This window comes from Myotis myotis, unplaced genomic scaffold (assembly GCF_014108235.1).
Source record: "Myotis myotis isolate mMyoMyo1 unplaced genomic scaffold, mMyoMyo1.p scaffold_m19_p_15, whole genome shotgun sequence".
Lineage (NCBI taxonomy): Eukaryota > Metazoa > Chordata > Mammalia > Chiroptera > Vespertilionidae > Myotis > Myotis myotis.
In genome coordinates this window covers 11343250-11363580 of record NW_023416319.1, presented here as the reverse complement: position 1 = coordinate 11363580, position 20331 = coordinate 11343250, and the positions used below count along the sequence as shown (strand labels likewise).

Genomic DNA, 20331 nt, shown 5'->3' with positions numbered 1-20331 from the left:
TGGACCAGGCTATCATTTCTTACATATTACACCAACAGCACAAGCAACAACAACAACAAAACAGATACATTGGATTTTATCAAAATAGAAAACATTTGTATTTTAAAGATCACTATTAGGAAAGTGAAAACAAATTATAGGAGAAAATACTTGCAGAATATATATCTGAGAAGAGACTTATATTCAGAACATATAAAGAACTCTTAAACTAAATGATAAAAAGCCCAATACAAAAACAGGCAAAGGGCCCTGGCTGGTGTTGCTCAGTTGGTTGAGCAACAAAAGGTTGCTGGTTTGATTCCCAGTCAGAGCAAATGCCCAGGTGGCAGGTTCTGGGTCCTGGTCAAGGTGTGTATGAGAGGCAACCAATCAATGTTCATTCTCTCTCTCCCCTCTCTCCCAAAACACCGAGAGGAAGAGATCTGGCACTGAAAAGAGCTACAAATATGTCGACGCTAGACACTTGTCCCATAAGCTCTTCAAGAGATAAGAGAGATTACGCCGCGCGACTCGGACGCGCCCCTAACTCCTCCGCTCTCCTCTCCTCTCCTCTCCCGCTCCTCCCACTCTCCCTATCCCTATACTCGGCTCCTACCGCGCCCTCTCCCTCTCCCGCCCTCTCTCTCTCTCCCTCCCTCCAGCTCCCTCTCCCTCTCCTCTCCCTCTCTCTCCTCGCCTCTCCCTCTCCCTCTCCCTCTCCCTCTCCCTCTCCCTCTCCCTCTCCCTCTCCCTCTCCCTCTCTCCTCCTCTCCCTCTCCCTCTCCCTCTCCCTCTCCTCTCCCTCCCTCTCCTCTCTCCTCCTCTCCCTCTCCCTCTCCCTCTCTCCTCCTCTCCCTCTCTCCTCCTCTCCCTCTCCCTCTCTCCTCCTCTCCCTCTCCCTCTCCCTCTCCCTCTCCCTCTCCCTCTCCCTCTCCCTCTCCCTCTCCCTCTCCCTCACTCTCCCTCTCTCCCTCACTCTCCCTCTCTCCCTCACTCTCCCTCTCCTTCTCTCCCTCCCTCCCCCAGTTGCTCTCTCTGAAATCAATTTTTAAAAAAAAACACAGGCAAATGATTTGAATAGGTATTTCTCCAAGGAAAATATACAAAAGGCCAGTAAGCCCATGAAGAGATGCTCAACATCAGTAGTTATTAGGAAAATGCAGGATATCACTTCATATTTACTAAAATGGCTAACTAGTGTTGCTCAGCAACTTTGTGCCCATTCATTCATCATACCAGCTACCACTGATTGGGGGGAAAGGTCCTAAAAGTCTACTGACCTTGCATTTTGGCCCTTAAAAGGTGCTGATGTTATTATCATCTGATGGCACTACACAAATGATTCCACATTTTACAAGTAAGACATGTAATTAACCACAGATAAGTTTACAATATATTATATGGTGCTACTACATAATGTAACTTACTTGGTAATGAGGAAGGATTGAGCCTCTGTGGCATATAAAAAGGGTATATAGTTAAAGGTTTTTGAAAGCCTCTAATTAACAGTAAAATCTAACAAAATTAAGACCATTACATTGAACAAATGTGGTAATTGTATCAGTTCCACTTAAGGTATAATAAAATAAAACTTGATTGTATTTATTAGATCTTGAACAACAAAGTTTAACAAGTATAATTGTGTGGGAAGGAGAAACAGCATTGCCCAGAAACCAGGAAATAGCTACTGATCTGCTTTTCTGATTTGGCATATAAAAATGATGGCTGTTTTTCTTTTTTAGTCTAACGATGGGAAACGGACACCCTTATTTTTAATTTATGTAAAAATATTAAGGAAAAGAAATTTATTCTTTGTACTTTTTAAAATACATAGTATGAGTCCAGTTATAGTACTGAGTTTTCAAGGGTAACCATAAAACACTAAAAAGTAGCTAAGCATTGGGAAGTATAGGACACTTATTTAATAGAATTTGACTATTTATGAAGGTATGGAACCAGATAAATATAGAAATTACATTATTAAACAGTATGCAGGGTAATATCATTTGTCAGAGAGACATGCAATTGGTGCATTTATTTTTGTATGCAAGTAAATGAATATTTTAATTGTATTTTTATATGGGTAGGAATGCTGAAAACTGTAGACAAACTAAAAATAGCTGTTAGAGTACAGAGATAGGCACCTGTTACAGTAAAAATTGAATGTTATATGAGATAAAGATGAAGTAATGGGTGGGTTTTGGAGATAAAATTTATGGTTAATAGAAGCATAGCCAGGATGAAATTACACATCTAAAATGCAGCCGGTGCAATGAAGTCATTGCAGTAGTTTCTAGATAGATTCACAGTCTCTATATTGACCTTTGTCAGAAATAGCTCATTAAGGCTAAGCTTTGTACTCCCTGACCCAGACTGCAAGGTGACAGAGGCTGACTCAGACAAGGATTGCATTCTAGAAACCAAGTGTTCTCAGAGCTTCAGTTATCCAATTCCTAAAGTTTAAATCAATTCTACAACTGACACATGGAAATAGATGAGATCGTTAGTCTTAAAAATAACCCAGAAATAATATAACTTGAAACTTCTAGAAATAAACAAATAATTAAATCAGACTTTAAATAGTTTACATGGTGGACATGATAGTGAAGATGTATGTAGTAGCTTTTTTATCCAAGTGATTGCAGAGTCTATATCTCAGTGTAGCTGTAACTTGTTTAAGGAAACACTTCCTGCCCTGACCGGTTTGGCTCACTGGATAGAGTGCTGACCCACGGACTGAAGGGTCCTGGGTTTGATTCTAGTCAAGGGCACGTACCTCAGTTGCAGGCTTAATCCCCGGGCCCCCAAAGTGTGTGCAGGAGGCAACCAATCGATGTGTCTCTCTCACATCAATGTTTCTGTCTCTCTGTCTCTCCCCCTCCCTTCACTCTATAAAAACCAATGGAAAAATATCCTCAGGTGAGGATTAACAACAGCAACAACAAAACACACACACACACACACCAAAAGAAACAAAATCCCCACTTCCTCTCAAATTATGAATTGGTAATTTAAAAAAGGAACAGTTTAATTAGATTTTCCTGATATATTTTAGATAATGCAGTATAAAAACTTTATCTTATATGCAACTTTGAGGACAGTGTTTCATCCATAAAACTGACTATACCTTTTATATTAATGCTCATAATAATTATACAAGAGCAGAATTCTAGATTTTAAGGTAATCTGCTAGTTTACTAAATTCCTTTGCTGCATATAGTAATTACTGCAGTGTAAATGTTCTTGATAAACATTGTTTTAATAATAAATGCAATTCAAACACTTTTTCTTAAACTAGCATCTTCATTTTAATAAATTTCTATTTTGGTGTAAATTTTGGCAATTAGGCATGCAAAGAGATATATCAGTAAGAAATCTTTTTTTTTGAAATATACTTTATTGAAAAGGAAGGGAGAGGGATAGAGAGCTAGAAACATCGATGAGAGAGAAACATCGATCAGCTGCCTCCTGTACACATCCTATTAGGGATGTGCCTGCAACCAAGGTACATGCCCTTGACCGGAATCGAACCTGGGACCTTTCAGTCTGCAGGCCGACGCTCTAGCCACTGAGCCAAACTGGTTAGGGCTAGTAAGAAATCTTTTTATTAAATGAGTGACTTCTTTAGTATCTTGCATTTATTTATCTTTTAAAAATGAAGAGATTCAGATTCTTTTGCTATATTTTAGCTTTTGCAGAGAAAAGGGTAGTTATTTTGTACTTGCTTATATTTTTCTACGTATTCTAGTAAATAATGCCAATTGGAAGTACTAGTGAGCAACCACAAGTCTCAGGGGTAGGATTCATTAATGAGAATAGAATTTCCTAATATGGCTATTTGCTAACCAGTTCTTAAAGGCAGATTTGCTTGGAAGATAAGTAGTTCAGCTCCAGGACAAACACATAACATATTGCTTATATTTATATCTTCTAAATCAAGAAAAGTTTACACTTAACTCATAAGTAAATGACTTTTGTTGTTACTTTGGGAAAAGCAAATGGAAAAAAAAAGTAGATTTTAATACTATACATGGTTTAAGAGCTAAATTGTTGAAAAGATGCCTGGAATGCAACACAGATGACTTCTTTGGGGATAGGTAATACGTTGATGTGAGAATTGTGCCAGAAGTCAGAAGATAATAATTTCTCTTTTTATTTATACTACTGGTAGACTGTGGATGTCATCTAAGTTTTCTCACTTCTTGGGGTCTTGCATTCATTGGCTGTAAAAGGAGGGGACCTAGATGATCTCTCAATTCCTTCCCTACATGAAAAGTTTTATAGTTCTATGAACATTTCCTTATGGTACAAAATTGGGACTCTTTTTTCAGACAGTAGGATAAGACACAGCAAAGCCGGGGGGGGGGGGGGGGATGTGCAGGCTATACTGTCTCCACAGCAGCAGAGAGTCTCATAATGTAAAGTCCTGCTTCTGTGAGGCAGACCCTTCCTGGCTCAGGAGAGACATTTTTCAACTTGAGAGCAAAACTAGGCAGCCCGGCGACAGTGTGGAAAGGTGGCTGTGTGTACAGTCTCTGGTCGGTCCTGGAAGTGCTTGGTGAGCGTGCCCAGCAGTCCCACTCCCTCATCCCACCCTTCAGCCCATACTCCTGCAGACTTCCCTCAGCATAGGCACTGAACTTACCCAGCGTGCCCTTGCTGACATGGCCCTTCAGTTCTTCTTTGGATAATTCTATCTTAGGCCTTTTGCTTATTGTTTTCCTATAATGTTTATTACAGTGACTATTCAAACGTTTTTAAAAAATTATCTTCATTGTTGAAAGTACTACAGGTGCCCCCTTTCAAAAATCCCTTCAGCAGAGTGTGAGGCAAAAGCACAAAGCTAGGCATTATCAGTATCACATTCTAGTTTAAAGATAGGGCTTTAGTTTCTCTAAAATTAGGTGGTAGAATGGAATGATCATTAAGATTTCTTCTAGTCTGAGAAAATTCTGAGATTTTAAGTACTCAGTCCTACTTTTTATTCTCAGATCTAGTTTTTGAACCCATATCTCCTGGCTCCTGGTCTAAAGATATTTCTCTGTATATTATTGACTCCTATTTTCTCTTCTGCTGAAAATATAGACTCCTGGTTCAAACTTCATCTTCCCCTATATTTTCTATCTTTATACTTTTGGTTCAAATTCCTTGACCCCTCTCCCCCCACTCCCGTTTTGAACAAGAATAACAAAAATGTTTATAATAACCAAAAATTAGAAGCAATCTGAATTCCTATCAATAGAGGAATGGCTAAATAAATGATATTACATCCATAAATTTGGAGCAGATAAAAAGAATGATATAGACCTCTATGTGTATATGTGGAGAGATTTCCAAGACATATTAAGTGAAAAAAGCTAATTGAAAAATAATATTTCCAGTATTTCATTTATTTTAAAAAATACCACATTCATATATGTAAATATATCAGAAAAGTTCTGGAAAGATTCATGTCAAACTGATAAACTTTCTATGGGAAAGGAAGCAAGAGTCAAGGAGAAACTATCATGTTGATTTTATTGCTAGAGTCTTTTGTAGTAAGAATGTGTTACTTAAAAAAGATTTTTAAAAGGCAATAATGTATGGGTAATCCTACCAATATATTTTCATAGACAATAAAGCTAGAAAGGATCTTAGAAAGTCACCTAGTCTAGTATCCTTATTTTATGAATAAGAAAGCCTAAGTCCCTCCAAGTTGTCTGTTTCACCGAGTTGATTAATGACAGTTAGCATGAGAATATTCTAATCCCAAAACCAGAACTTTTCCACACTGTCTTCAAGGTACAGCTAATACATACATTTTTTATGAAGTCTCTTCTGATTTTGCAAAGTGTGGTATCTCCTCTAAATCCCTAGCTGTTCACTGTTTGTGTCACTTAGGAATTTTAATCCACACTACTTTATTCTGTAATGTCCTCCCTTTCTAGATTATATAAATATACTAGGGGCCCAGTGCACAGGGGGCAGGGTGTGGGCGGGGGGGGGGGGGAGTGTCTCTCAGCCCAGCCTGCACCCTCTCACAATCCAGGACCCCTTAGGGGATGTCCAGCAGTCGGACATACCTCTCCCAATCTGGGACCGTTGGCTCCTAACTGCTCACCTGCCTGCCTGATCGCCCCTAACCACCCACCCACCCACCTGCCTGATGGCCCATAACCGCCTCTGCCTGATTGCCCCTAACCACTCACCTGCCTGTCTGATCACTCCTAACCCCTCTGCCTGCCTGCCTGATCGCCCCTAACCACCTCTGCCTCACCCCCCACCACAGCTTCATCTGGAATGACGTCCGGAAGGTTGTTCGGCTGTCCAGTCTAATTAGCATATTATGCTTTTATTATAGATTCTGTGAGGGGAGGGACTGTAATTTGTCTTTGTATCTGATACAGTGTCTTGTATATAACAGATTCTTAGTGAATTAATAATTAACATTTTTGTTTGTTTGATATTTGTAGTAGGCTATGCACCTTGTTAGATTAAATAGCTCTGTTTTTTGTTTTTGTGTATGTGTGTGCGTGTGTGTGTGCATGTGTGTGTGCATGTGTGTGTGTGACCTGACACTTCAAGATAGAAAATATTTTAGGAAAGCACATAGTGAGATATTTGCTACCCTGCAGATATCTTCCCTTTCCAAGGAAAATAGTTTTGTTCTCCACTCCTGCTTCAGAACAGTTTGTCCCCATAGGATATTCTAGGTAATATGACCCACTTAGGAAATATGTGGTGATTGTGCTTCATAATGGGACCTCAACTAAAGTTGTACCACAGGAAAATGCCTCTTGAGTGTGCTGGTTATACAAATGAAAGTACATTTCTTTCTGTATTTGAATTTACACAGCAGACCAAGAAACTCAATTATGACTTAAAATTTTACTGTAAATACAGTGCCATAAAAGCTGTGACATCCTTTTTAATTGTGAAAGTATCTCCTCAAACTGTTTGGAATTTATACAGATTTTGCCCTTTATGTGTTGTCACCCTGTTTTGTCTGCATAGCTCTGTTACTTGATATTAGCATCTTATTAAATTTCAGCTTGCTTTTTGAGATAGAGACTCTTCCCTATGATTTTTATCTGCAGTTGTGTTCATCCTGTTTTGCTTCTGATTTTTTGGTAACTTGGCTTATTTTGATAGCTGTTTAATTTGACATCATTAAAAGCCTGTATAATTATTTAAACAGATTATTTCATGGAAGTTTCCATAATCAGCTGAAGATTGTTCTTGGGTGGAGCCTTAGGAAGATTTATTCTTTTTTGGAAAGCTAACATCTCTCTTAGTTTAGAATTAATAGCTTTAGGAAAACATCATAGAATGCTGGGAATTTCCATGAATGCTTCTAGCTAAAGAGATTGTATTGAAATGGCCAGTTGGTGCTCACAGGTATTCATTTAGAGCCATTTTTATTATGCCAGAATTTCAAAATATGTATGTGTATATGTGTGTATGAATATATAATATATATATGTCTGTTAAAAAAGCAGTTATGAACTTAGCTTTTTTGAAAGCTGTGAAGTAATTAAAATAGAGATAACAATTTATTAAATAGGAAATTATCTGTGACTCCTTTAGTGTATTTCAAATATGGTATATTAAAACATATTCTTGCTCCATTGAGCATTTTATTAGAAATTTTTTTAAAATTATGGGACTGAGAAAAAAATCTCATAGACACTGACAACAGTGTGATGATTGCCAGGGAGAAGGGGGATTCAGGAAGGTGGAGGAGGGTATAGGGGGAATAAATGGTGATGAATAGAGACTTGATGGGGTGGTGAACATACAATACAGTGTACAGATGATATGTTGTGGAATTGTGCAGCCTGAAACCTGTATAATTTTGTTAACTACTGTTACCCCAATAAATTCAATAAAAAGGGGGAAAATATGTTTAACACATTTTGATCTGCTGTGCTTAGAAGAAAAGATATTTGTGATTAGATTTTCATTCTTGAGATCATAGATTTTATTTTCATGTAGATAGATAGATTAATTTACTTGTGATAAAGATAATAGGCATTTTCCAGTCATTTTCTAAATGTTTAAAAATTTGTTACAGTAAATTTTTTTATTTTAAAACTGTAGTCAATAATGCTTAGTTTAGTAATATTTATTTAAATGAAATAGAAAAAAATTGATTTAGCGTTAGGGCATTTTCTGGTTTAGTGTTTTAATTAAAAAATTTTTTTTTTCAGTTGGTAGTCCTCAATGGAGAAACTTTCTGGAAACAATATAAGGAACTATATTCTACATCTATCTAGGATTTCTTAGTTTAAACATAGCAAAGTGGAGCTCAAATACATGTTTGAACTTGGCAGCTTCAGTTTGCAAAATGGCCTTATTTTTCTTGTCAAGTGAAGGTTAATTAGAGATTTCTCCATTTTTAAAAATATATATTTTTATTTCAGAGAGGAAGGGAGAGGGAGAGAGAGGTAGAAATATCAATGATGAGAGAGAATCATTGATCAGCTGCCTCCTGCACACCCCACAATAGGGATCAAGCTCGCAACCCTGGCATATTCCCTGACCAGGATTGGGAATGACTGACTTCCTAGTTCACAGGTTGACACTCAACCACTGAGCACACTGGCCGGTCTTCTCAATATTTTTTATAGCGCTTTGAGTATTTTAGTACAGAGGGGTTAGATGCTAGTACAGGTGCAACAGACAGTGGTTAGGAATAAACAATAGTTAAGAATTATTCATCTTTTAGCAACAGTTTTACTATTTCCATTGAAGTGCAATTTTAACCCCTCTCTAAGTCTGTCCTCTTCCCCACCCTTTGCACTTTTACTTGTGATAAAATATTACAAAATATGTTAGCGGTATGTTTTTGTAATATATATGTATTGTCATAGAGGACAGCCATCATAGTTTCCCAGAGCCATCTGTTTGAATCATTGGTATGACCAGTTATGACATTTTTTCTCTAAGATTGTAACGTCCGTATGTTTTTTCTATCTTGATTCACTTTATTCCAGCCTGATTCACAAATTATAGAACAGCTTGTATTTGGCATAACTATAAAAAAAATCCAGTCTCTTCTACATAAGGTTCTTTTTCAATTGGAAATTTCATCTTTGCAGTTAAAACAGTTGTAAACATAACACAAATTAGATAGAGCCTAACAACTTTGCAAGACTGCTATTTTTGTAATGGAGGAGGCTTTCCTAAAGAGAAATTTGGTGGTCCTGGGCTCTGAGAACTCCCTTAAGCAGTCGGAATTTAGTGCTGCATGGGTTGGGTCAGGTGACAAGGAAATAGGAACTGTATTTGCTATCTTGAATGTTCAGGATATTGGTGTGCTTAAAAAAAATACTGAATAGATTGGGGGTCTTATTTTTCATCTTTTAAAGGATCCTTTATATTATCTTTTGTTCCCTGAGGTTAGAGGTGTTGGTAATCCTGGAAGATGTTTTAGGACTTTCAGCCTATAATATCTCTAATATCTGAAAGGAAACATAGCCAAGTTGGGCACATTTATTCTCCAAACTCAACCACCTTCTGTTTGGTTGGAGCGCCCGTTTTTGTGTTCTTGTTGTTGAGATATACTTAGGCAAGAGAGCCACACAACCTGCCCAGATGAGCAGCCAGGATTTTGATTGGCTGTGGTAACAAAGTGGAACATGTTCCCTCATCCTGGCTTTTCCTTCTTCTCAAAGCCACACAGCAATATAGATTTCTCAGGGCTGTTCTCCTGGAATCAAAGTGTAATAGCACTTGTATAACAGTCCTTCTTGGACAGAAAACTATCCTATACAATAAAAGCCTAATATGCAAATTGACCAAACGGCGGAACGACCCGTGGAACAACCGGTCACTATGACGTGCACTGACCACCAGGGGGCAGATGATCAACACAGGAGCTGCCCCCAGCCCACAGGCCCCAGGCCAGCCAAAGCAGGTGCCAGCGGGGGGGTCCCCCCCCTCCCCCGATCACCCTGCTGGTCGCCCCACAGATCAGCCCTGATCACTGGCCAGGCCTAGGGACCCTACCCATGCATGAATTTCATGCATCGAGCCTCTAGTAATGGTATGGAGTTGAGGCTGGAATCACACAAAATATATATTAGATCTCTGATTCTTCTCTCATTTAATTTTTTTCCTGGGCTGATCCAGAGAAGAATCAAACTAAAATTTAGACAATATAAATAGAAACAAGTAAAAAAAAAAAGTAGTGGTGCAACCTAGTTATAATTTGAACCCAGTTTTTTACTGGAAAGAGTTTGCTTTTTATGAGACTATTGTAGTTGTTGTTACTCCATTGAATACCTTTTCCTTTTCAGAAGGGTTTTAAAAAGTAAAGTAGTTCTTAAGGCATGTTCACTTTCTACCTGCCTAAAAATGCTCATCTGTCAGTGTCTAAATACAATACTGAAAAATTTTTTTGCTTTATCAGAGGAGAGCATGCTCAGGATTGATGCCAGGGGTTGTGTGAGGCTGCCTCCAAAAGTTACTCTCAAAAACTACTCTTCAGTTGGGCCCTTTGTGGTCAGAAAAAAAGTGTAACATAGTATTATGAAAGAGAAAGATCAGAAGAGTTTAAGTAACTCTGAAATAAAAAGATATACCAAAACATTAATTATCTGTCATTGTCAGAACTATGATATTTAAAATTCTATGAATCTTATTTTTCCAGAGGTTCCAAATGCCCAATGGGTTAATTACAGATGGGCCAGCAATTTCTCTTTGTTACCTTTTCCTGCCCCCAAATTTACCCTCCCCCTAAAAAGCAAAATAAAAAATAAACAAAACTCCTTGCATTTTAATTCTGGGGAAATTGTGCTAAAATAGGACTTTCGAAATAATCCCTGGCTGGCTTCACTGAATTGGCAGATATCCAGCAATGCCAAACCATTTGCCGCCTGCCAGTGGTAAGCATGGTCACCACTTTTAATCATTTAGTTCCTTATTTCAGGTTGCTCATACTCAGTATAAATTGTGAATATTCATTTTCCAGGGATGCAGTCATTCTTAGGCCAGAGTGTTCCTGTCCCACTTAATAAAATGTGTCTTTCCTTTTATGTAGACACACCCCCTTAAAGTGAACTATTATGCTAATCATCTTATTAGCAGGGCCATTTTTTTAAAGGCATTGTGCTATTTTCATTTTATGCTTCTACATGAACATTCACATTACAATGGAACATTCCTTGAGTGTGCTGTTTGTGCTATGTAGGCTCACCATTTTATTAGGGATCAGTAGCAATATGTCTTCATTTCTCTCTGCCATTCTGGACTATGATTTGATATAAAATAACTTCACGGGGCTGTGGGGTAGAATGGGCTGTGAGCGTTAGATTTTTAGAGAAGAGTAGACTAATGCTTGTTACGTGCATTTTGCATATGAAACTAGGGCAGTGTCTTACAGAACATCATCACTGTGTCTCAGAGCTGACTTGCCGGCACGTAGGAAGTCTGTTTTGATTTCAAAATGTACTTTTACCCCATGGTGGCGGGTAGGGTACAGTACTATTGACATCACTGGGTTTCAAATAGAAAATTAACAAGTAGCTACTGTTGTGATTGCTGATTGCCTTCCCAGTCCCTGTGAGAATGCTTTTTCTTTTGGAGAGCAACACTTCTCAGCCCCTTGGAACCATTAAAGCAGCCAATGGGGGCTGCCAGAATAGGGATGAACACCAACAAAAGGCTGAAGATTAGAAAAACAGTTAATAATGCAAAAAAAAAGCCTTTAATCAGTTTCCAAGTTGACGTGAAAGGTAACTAATTTTTTAAAATGTCTCTTGCACTCACAGCTAAGTTTTGACAGGAGGCCAGGTTCAGAGCCTGATCTCTCCTGATCTCTTTAGAGAAGAGTATCCTTTCCCTCCACTGCCACGCTGGAGGGTTGCCAAAGGAAAATAAGCTATTTTGTATTTAGAACAAATTGCCACTGTGTTCCCCAGTGATGTAGCCCTATTCCCCAGGCTTTGGAACTTAGGATACAGAAAGTTCTTGTGTGACCAAAGAAGAAATATGGTGAATGAATACATTTTTGTTGTTTTTTTGTTGTTGTTTTTAAAAACCACACACACACACACACATCCTCATCAACATAGAGGGGATGAGATGTATGCATGGAATGTAAAGTTAGCTCAGAATGGACGTCAAGTGAGCAATTTTTGTTAAGTTACTTTGGAGATTGGGTTCCTTGTGGGAGTTTCAGTGAAGAATATAGGCCTTTGGAACCAGATTTAATTTTTTTGTTTTTGTTTTCAAATGAGGCTGTCAAAAGCCAAGTCTTCCTTAGAGATGAAAGCGTGACAGTGAAAAAACCATTTGTTTATGTGTTCTGCATTATGTAGCCTTCATCTGATCAGCAGTCCTGGGATCCTGTAAAACTGTGCAAACACTAATTTCTCATGTTACCAGATGGGATAAAAACTCTTCATTTAACTCCTCCTCCCTCTGCCCCTGTGCATTGTGGAGTACTTTTTAGACTTTCCCCTCACATACCTGAGTTTTCTTAGCTGTTTCTTTTCTATTTTATTCTTAGTAATTGCCTTAGTATTATTATACTTGTTTTTATCACTATTTATTTGTTGAACAACAGATGGAACAGAGGCCACACTTATATCAGTTATATTTTCTATTTGCTAGGAAGCCTGCTGTTAATAAACTCTAAAAGTCAAAATTGGTGCCATAAAATTTAATTTAAAAATATTATTTTTGAATTTCCTTTGACATTGTTGTCCTAGTCCCCATCACTATAAATCCTTTGATAAGTCACTCTGTTGTAGTGTCTGCAAATCTTAACCCTATGCTTCACTATTAAAAGAGATGTCGAGACTCATAGTTATCGAGCAGGCACATGACTTGGGGGTGTGGGGTGTGGGGTGGAGAAACTGAGCCAAAAAAAAAGAACTCAGGACATGGACAGCAGTGTGGTGACTGTGGGGGTGGAGGGGGATGGGTGGAAGTGGTAAAGAGTATAGAGAGGATAAAAGGTGCTGGACAAAATAAAATAAAATTTAAAAATAAAATACAAGTTGTCGACTCTAATCAAGAGTTAAGTTGGAAATTGTTGGTTACTCTACATGTGGTCATCTTTGGTGGTGACCTCAGCTGCACACAAAACAACCCAGTGTAGAATCCTGGCATCCATAAGCAGATCTCTAATGAATGTTGGCCTGATTATAGTCTTTAGAGGCCTCAGTATTGTTACCTCAACTTTGGTGAGCTTAGAGAGTCCTAGATAAATTCACTGGAAAACGTTACATACCTCCTCCCCACGGTGGGCCAGTCTTTCTCTTGGTATTTGAAGACCTGAAATGTCTAAAAGAATGGATTCAGTCTTACCTAGAAGATAATTAAAATATGATGTGATTGGTATGAAAATCAATTATTAATTATCTGAGAAAGGGGTAGGAAGGCCTCATGGGAGAAACAGTAGTTTGACTGTGGGCTGACAAATGCATTTGATGCCCGCTAGTTGGACAGTGGAGAGAAAGGCATTCCAGGTAAAGAAATCAGTAAATATGAAAGCACATTTGGTTTGTGGAAGAGGTTTTCAAGAAGTGATGGGAAGTGGGGCTGGGAAGGTGGTAGACAGAAGGGTAAATTATAGCATCTTCAAATGGATAAAGATTACTACTGGCATCTTTTAAAAATCTTTACATCTAGTTCAGTGACATAATAGGGTGGAGTTCATTGTTTACTGATGATCATTGTTATTGCCTGAGTGGCCACTTCATCTTCCTCATATCTCTGAGATGGAAAGACTAAATAAATGTCAGCTGACACGGAATCTGTGTAGTTTGAGAAAGAATATGTCACTATTTTGTCATTAATTTGAGTACTCACAATTTCTCCTCTCTCCTCCCCTCTCTTCTCCTCTGTCTTCTCTCCTCTTCCTCTCTCCTCTCTCCTCCCCACCTTCCCTCTCTTCTCCACTCTTCCTTCTGTCTAAACCTTTAAAAGACATGACCCCCAGCTGTGACTCAGAAGTGAGGTTCTGAGATCCAGAGCTGTCATAGTGATCTACAGTAATGTGCTCTAGTAGTTTGAACATAGATTCCTGGAGGTCCTCGGATGCAGTGTGAAATAATGAAATTTGAAGTCTTTTTTTCATCATAAAAGTATACTTTGCATCGTCTTTGATTTTATATAAAATAGTGCTTTTCTTCAAAATCTTTGAGGAAAACTATGACTTCTGGAAGGTACATTATATTTAACTTTCTGGCTTTAAATACTCTCTGGCTCCCTACCCTAAGAACTACTAAGATTTTATTAGGAGAAGGTGATTTTTAAAAGTCTTCCAAGAATGAGTAACATGTATCTCAGCTTTTCTGATTTTACTTATCTGTATATAAATGAGTCCTTTTAGTGCTTAGGTGGACAATGTGACTATGAAATATATATATATATATATATATATATATATATATATATATATATATATATATATTAGGTAGTATAATTTGAAACTTCATTATAACACTTGTTGATATTCCTCTCTGGTTATTTCACAAGATACCAGTTGAATTAAGAGGAATATTAATGAAAGCATCTGTTTTTGAAAACTAAGAAGAGGGTCCCAGATAGTCTCCTGAGTTTTTATTTTGTTGTCATCAAGCCCCATGATACCACAATCAGGTATAACTCTAGGAAAATGCCACTTACCAAGTTAATACTTGGGAGTTAATAGTCCGTGTATGTTTTGCAAAGGAGAAGATATATACGATGTAAGTGAAACATAATTACCATTTGCCATTTTATGGGAACCGCTTGTCTAAACTTTCTTAGTTCACAAACAAAATAAGCTGAATCGTAGAAGATGATCATATTTATTTTTTTAAATAAAATTCATGAGCAGCATGAGTGTGCTTGCTATCTGGATCCATTTTTAATGTCATTTTTCATAAGAAAAGGAGGCAGGCAGTTGTTTTGAAGTTTAGGAGATATTCATAAGATTCTCAACACATTAAACTTTAGAGAAATGTTGGAATATAAAATGTGTAGGATAAGCATTTAGCTGATGTCATGTGCAAAAGTGTGTAGCAAGTTGGGAAACCTGGCCACAAGCCACTGCAGCTTTGAAGAATGTGGCTCAAGGGAGAACTCAGAGCCCATTGCGTAACATTCAGCAGAGAGGAAAATGCAAGTACTGTCCCTATCACTTGACTTGTTTTCCATTTTTATTTAGTTACTTGGCAAAGTCTTGGCATCCCGTCGTGGAGGAATGAAAGAGAAGTTCCAATGAAGGACCGTGCCCTCAAGGGCATCAGCCAGTGGATGGTTTGGGAGGCTGGGCAGGCTCGTTAAATTTCTTATTGTTGGGCAGAGGGATTAGAGTTTCCAGAGACGACTTGAAAAACATCGTCGTATGATACTTGCAATTTTTTCCTGAAAGGGAAGTCTTTCTTCTCCTTCAACACTGTTTGCTTCTTGTGGTTGATACATACCTATGCTTTAAAATATCACAGCAACTAGGAGGGGCCATTTAATAGCAAAATCATTTCCCCTCACATTCTGTGATATTTCAGTTTCGCAGTAGAGTTTACAAGGTTTGAAATCAATGCAGCATTGGTTCCTTCAGAGAAAAATGATCCCAATCTACCAAAATAAGAGCCAAACAGACTGTAATTGTTCCTTTTCCCACAAGGGGCTAGGACCTTCTGTCTAACAGGGTTAGGCACTGAGAATCGCCTCTTCCCCTGGGTAAAACCCACTTTTAAATGTCATTTTAAAATAGACCTCAAAGTATCTTTGAAAATAAAAGTACTTTTGTATCTCTCCATTGTCTTACCCGCTCCCGCTCAGCAAGGAAACTTCGGTTTTCTCACAGGGCGCTTCCTGCTGCAGTGTCTAATGCTAACTTTGCTCCCTGGTTAGCATTTACTTAACTTTTCACAACACATGGATAGCATAATAAAAACGGCGAAACTAAAATCTTTTTTAATTTAGTTTTTGTTATGCCATCCATGTGTTGTGAAAAGTTAAGTAAATGCTAACCAGGGAGCTAATTTTTTTTTCTCAGTTTTGATCAAGTCTGGTTTCATAGATTTTACAGTGTCAGGATTTTTTCTTTTGGTTGCTAGTCGAGTGTTCATCAGAATAGTCAGCACAAAAGCCTTAACTTTCCCCAGCCTTCTTACCCTCCTTTGATTAAAGGTGCAGGATTGTACCTGTTCGGAATCCTTGTTGTCCGTCAGCTCTTCCACTCCTTGGGGATGTGAAAAACAGCATCTTTATGATAGTTGCAATTTTTTTTCTCAGTGCATAAGGATTTTCAAATCAAACCAAGCTTTTTTCTTCTGTCTCTTGTCCTCTTTTCTTCCTCCAGTATTGTACAGCCCATGATTTGTCAGGCACACACAGGAGGCTCCTGAGCCACCAGTCACATGAGAATGAAGGCAAGAAAAGAGAGGAGCAGATGGCATCAAAAGATACGCCTTTCTAGGTCGTTGGTGGTTAAGCTTGCAATCTGGTTACCAGCAGGGAGACTACGGGAGAAAGGGTGGAGAGGAGCACAGCACCATTGTAAGGGAAGAAGAATTATGCATACAGTTTACAGTCACAAGGTGCCCATTGCTCTTAGAGGTGTGCTCCTAAAAGTGGCATGTAAGCACATGTGGACAACTGTGTGCAGTGTGTGGATGGCAGCTTTGAAAAGTGTGGCTCCCACCCTTGGTTGGCTACTGTCCTGTAACTGCCCTTAACCCTTTGTCACTCTACTCCCCAAATGCCTGATTCAGTTACAAATACAAAAACTGTAAGAAATGACGTTTGGCTCCCACAGATACACTTCTTCCACAGGAGAGAGAGGACATGATTCACCTCTCATCCTTTACACTATTACCTATTTTGGAGAACTGTATTTACGAAACATAGAAAATGACACCATTGGCCTTTGCGAGACATGATATCTCATGTAAGCAGTATCTTGGAGTGCACTTGTAATTGTGGTACTTGACTGAAGGAATGTTCAGTAGCGGCTAATAACAAACAAATATTAGAGAGGGCAGTGTGCCTTCCCTGTTCAGTGAGGCATTACTTACTCCTTGACTCCCTTGGCTTGTGCATCTCCAGATGTGACTGCACTACTGCAGATCACCAGACTGCTGAACTTGGCTTATAACTTTTTAAAATAGAATTCCACTTCAGTTGTTTTCCCTTGAATGAAAAAAACTAAGGTATTTTTAATTTTAGGATTCAGCTTGATCTCAATATATGAACTTGTTTCCTTTACTCTTTTAATTCCCTTGAAAAATCCTTGCTTTTTCATAGACAAATTCAATATCCCTGAAGTCCAAAGTCAAGTTTCAACCTTTTATAAGTCTACCTCCTCCAATTACAATCTCTCCTTTTATTCAATTTCTGTTGCCCTTGCTATCTGTATGACTCATTTCATTATGAACCAAATGAAACAAAACAATATATTTTGTTCTGTAGTCTAGATTTTACACTGTTAGAAGTTTACATTTCTTTTTTTACGCCTCCCACTCAAGCAAGCGTTTGGATCATTGCTGATTATACAAAAGTCATGCAATAAATATACAACTGGATGATTAAAAAAGAGATAGAAAACATAAACATTTTAATATTATATTAGTGGGTTTCTGCCCAGATTTTAATATGACTTTTACTTGTCTCAAAAATAGAATATTGACCCACCCATTTTTCCCTTTGATGTAAAGAATCATTCTGAAGTTATTTTTCCAATATGTACACTGAATTTCTAAGAGATATTTCCTATACGTACACTGAATTTCTTGTTTAAAGGAATTTAAACAAAATTGGCAAGTTATTCTTATGGCAACATAATTGTTAACTTTACTGGTTAGTTGCTTTGCAAAATTATTTACAGGACTTAATTCAGAGCTCCCTATTGGGAGGCTCTAGTTAATAGTAAAAGAGCCACCAGTCTCTCCAACGTCATATCATGAGTGCAGTTGTTAGGCCTATGCTATAATGAGCCTAATGAAGAGTTTAAAGGCTTTTTTTTTTTCCCCCCCCCCTGTGGATTTTGTTTTGTTTTTAGTCTGCTCATCATGAGCACTCTGTGATCATGTGAAAGACTTCACCTATGAGGTTTTCCAGTTAAAAATGAAAATTTTATTAAAGGCTCTGTGATTTGGGGTGGGGGGGGGGGAAGTGACTTTTTAATTATTAAATCGCTTTAAGGGGAATCCATTGATTTAGGGAAAATAAAAAAAAATATTTTATCCACATCAGGTATGCCAGGTTTCAGCCTGGAACTAATTTATTAGATTGGAGTTATTGAACTCAGGAGAGAGATTTGGAATGGAAATATTAACAGACCTTCCTAGTTGGCTAGTGGGTATTGGAAGAATCTTAACAATTCATCAGCCAAGTCTCTGACCTTACTACCTTTAATCATCCTTGCTTGCCTACCCCTCTTTCAGATTTGCTAGCATTTGGAATTTCACTTGACATTATTTCATGTATATTAAGACAGATAAAGCATAGTTTGGTGAGTATGCTAATAAAACCATTTTGGCCTTCTTTGAGGAGAAAATGGAAGATGTGTTTTGTTCCTGGTAAAGTTGAGACAGTTGCTGCTAAATGTTCAATTATAGCTCTTGAAGGAATAGGGGTAAACCATGAACACATTTGTGAATTTTCTTTCCAGATATATGATTAACTGCTGAATTACATTATGCCTTATGAAACACAGGACCAAAGATGCAGACTATTATTATTTTAGAGTGGAAATTTGTACCCAGAACTCTCATGGTGATCATAGTTCCTTTAGGGTATAGGGAAGGTAAATCCATAAGGTTGTCTGCTAGCATGTCCCGGAGAAATTTCCTAACTTGCCCATAGGATAGGTGGATTAAAGAATGCAAATGACTTTTAGTAAAGAATTTTTCACCTGGCTTTTTCCCATATGTAGAAAATTGCAGGTGGGTAGTAAGAGAAGAGGGAGAGAGACAGAAATAAAATGAAAAACTAATGAGTGCCCAGCCAGTGTGGCTCAGCAGTTAAGTGTCGGTTCAGGAACCAAGACGTCGCCAGTTTGATTCCTAGTCACGGCACATGCCTGGGTTGTGGGCTTGATCCCCAGTAGGGAGCGTGCAGGAGGCAGGCGATTGATGATGTTCTTCTCCCATCGATGTTTCTATCTCTCTATTCCTCTCCATTCCTCTCTCTCTAAAAATCAATAAAAACATACTTTAAAAAAGATTATCTTTAAAAAACAACTAATGAGCTGGTACGCAAGGAACTGTTTTATAGGTTGTGGTTTCAGTAGTTAGAATTGACCACAGAGCCATATATTTTGCCTAATCCTATCCTAGCTGGTCACAGAATTTTGCTGTTCCTATTGTGTGGGATCATATGAAGTTGTTTTTATAAGTGAGAAATGGTTGAATATCAGCATGACACATAATAACATATAACACTGTAGGACAGCTGTGTGTGTGTGTGTGTGTGTGTGTGTGAGGTGGAAGGGAGTTTATGGAAATCTATGAGCATTTTATACTTCCTTGGGTTACCCCAGCTGAAAACCCCTATTTTAACCTTCAGTTTTAGCTATTCAGAGTCAAATACAGTTGCCCTAGTATGCTTTCCGACTTCCACATTACATTAATACAGTTGAGATAGTTTATGGGGCAGGCTAAAATGAAATCATCTCTGACAGATTACCATTGGGGATAATAATCTGACGTGGCCGGTAGCTGTAGAGTACAACAGAAATGGCAGGTTGAAAATCAGTAAGTATACCTGCACTTGCAGATACGGAAGTAGGGGTGTAACATGATTATAGACTGAATAATGTGCAAATTATTATTTGTCTTAAAATAGGTTTTAGGATATTTCTAGTGGAATATTCAGAATGTGCTTATTTGACTTTTTTGTCTTTCTTAGACGAGCTCATCTGCGCCTATGTTTAGAACGCTTAAAAGTTCTGATTCCACTAGGACCAGACTGCACCAGGCACACAACACTTGGTTTGCTCAACAAAGCCAAAGCACACATCAAGGTGAGAACCTTTACTTTCATATTTGCACATGATTCTCTTGGTCCTGGTTTTATTAGAAGCAATGATTCCTCTTCATTTACACCAACTAGCTCACCGTGCCCTCCTTAATAACTGAATCAAGAGAAATCTAAAAATTTATTAGCTAATCTGATGGGAAGGAGCAACATAACCTGATGGAAGTAATTGTTTTGACAGCATGGCCGTTTGAAGAGCTGGGAATACTTAGGAAAATAACAATTACTCTGGTGATACCCAGAAGGAAGGCAGTTCTGCCCTCTGGTGGAGATGACTTCATTTGACTGTGTCCCTCAGTATTTTTCCATCAAACTACACTGCAGAGCCAGTTTCTCTTTCGTGGAGATAACTTTACAGACTTTGAGAATTGCATACTGTTCTAGTAAATGTGG

The 20331-nt window shown here is 38.2% G+C and overlaps 1 protein-coding gene across 2 annotated transcripts in view; it reads left to right on the top strand.

Annotated features, from left to right (window-relative positions):
• The window catches only part of MXI1 (MAX interactor 1, dimerization protein), a 70184-nt gene that overhangs the window by 43399 nt on the left and 6454 nt on the right, over window positions 1-20331 (top strand). For both annotated transcript variants that reach the window (XM_036336037.1, XM_036336038.1), the window contains exon 4: window positions 19810-19924. In XM_036336037.1, the coding sequence (XP_036191930.1) occupies window positions 19810-19924 (115 nt within the window). The remainder of the gene's footprint in view (window positions 1-19809; window positions 19925-20331) is intronic.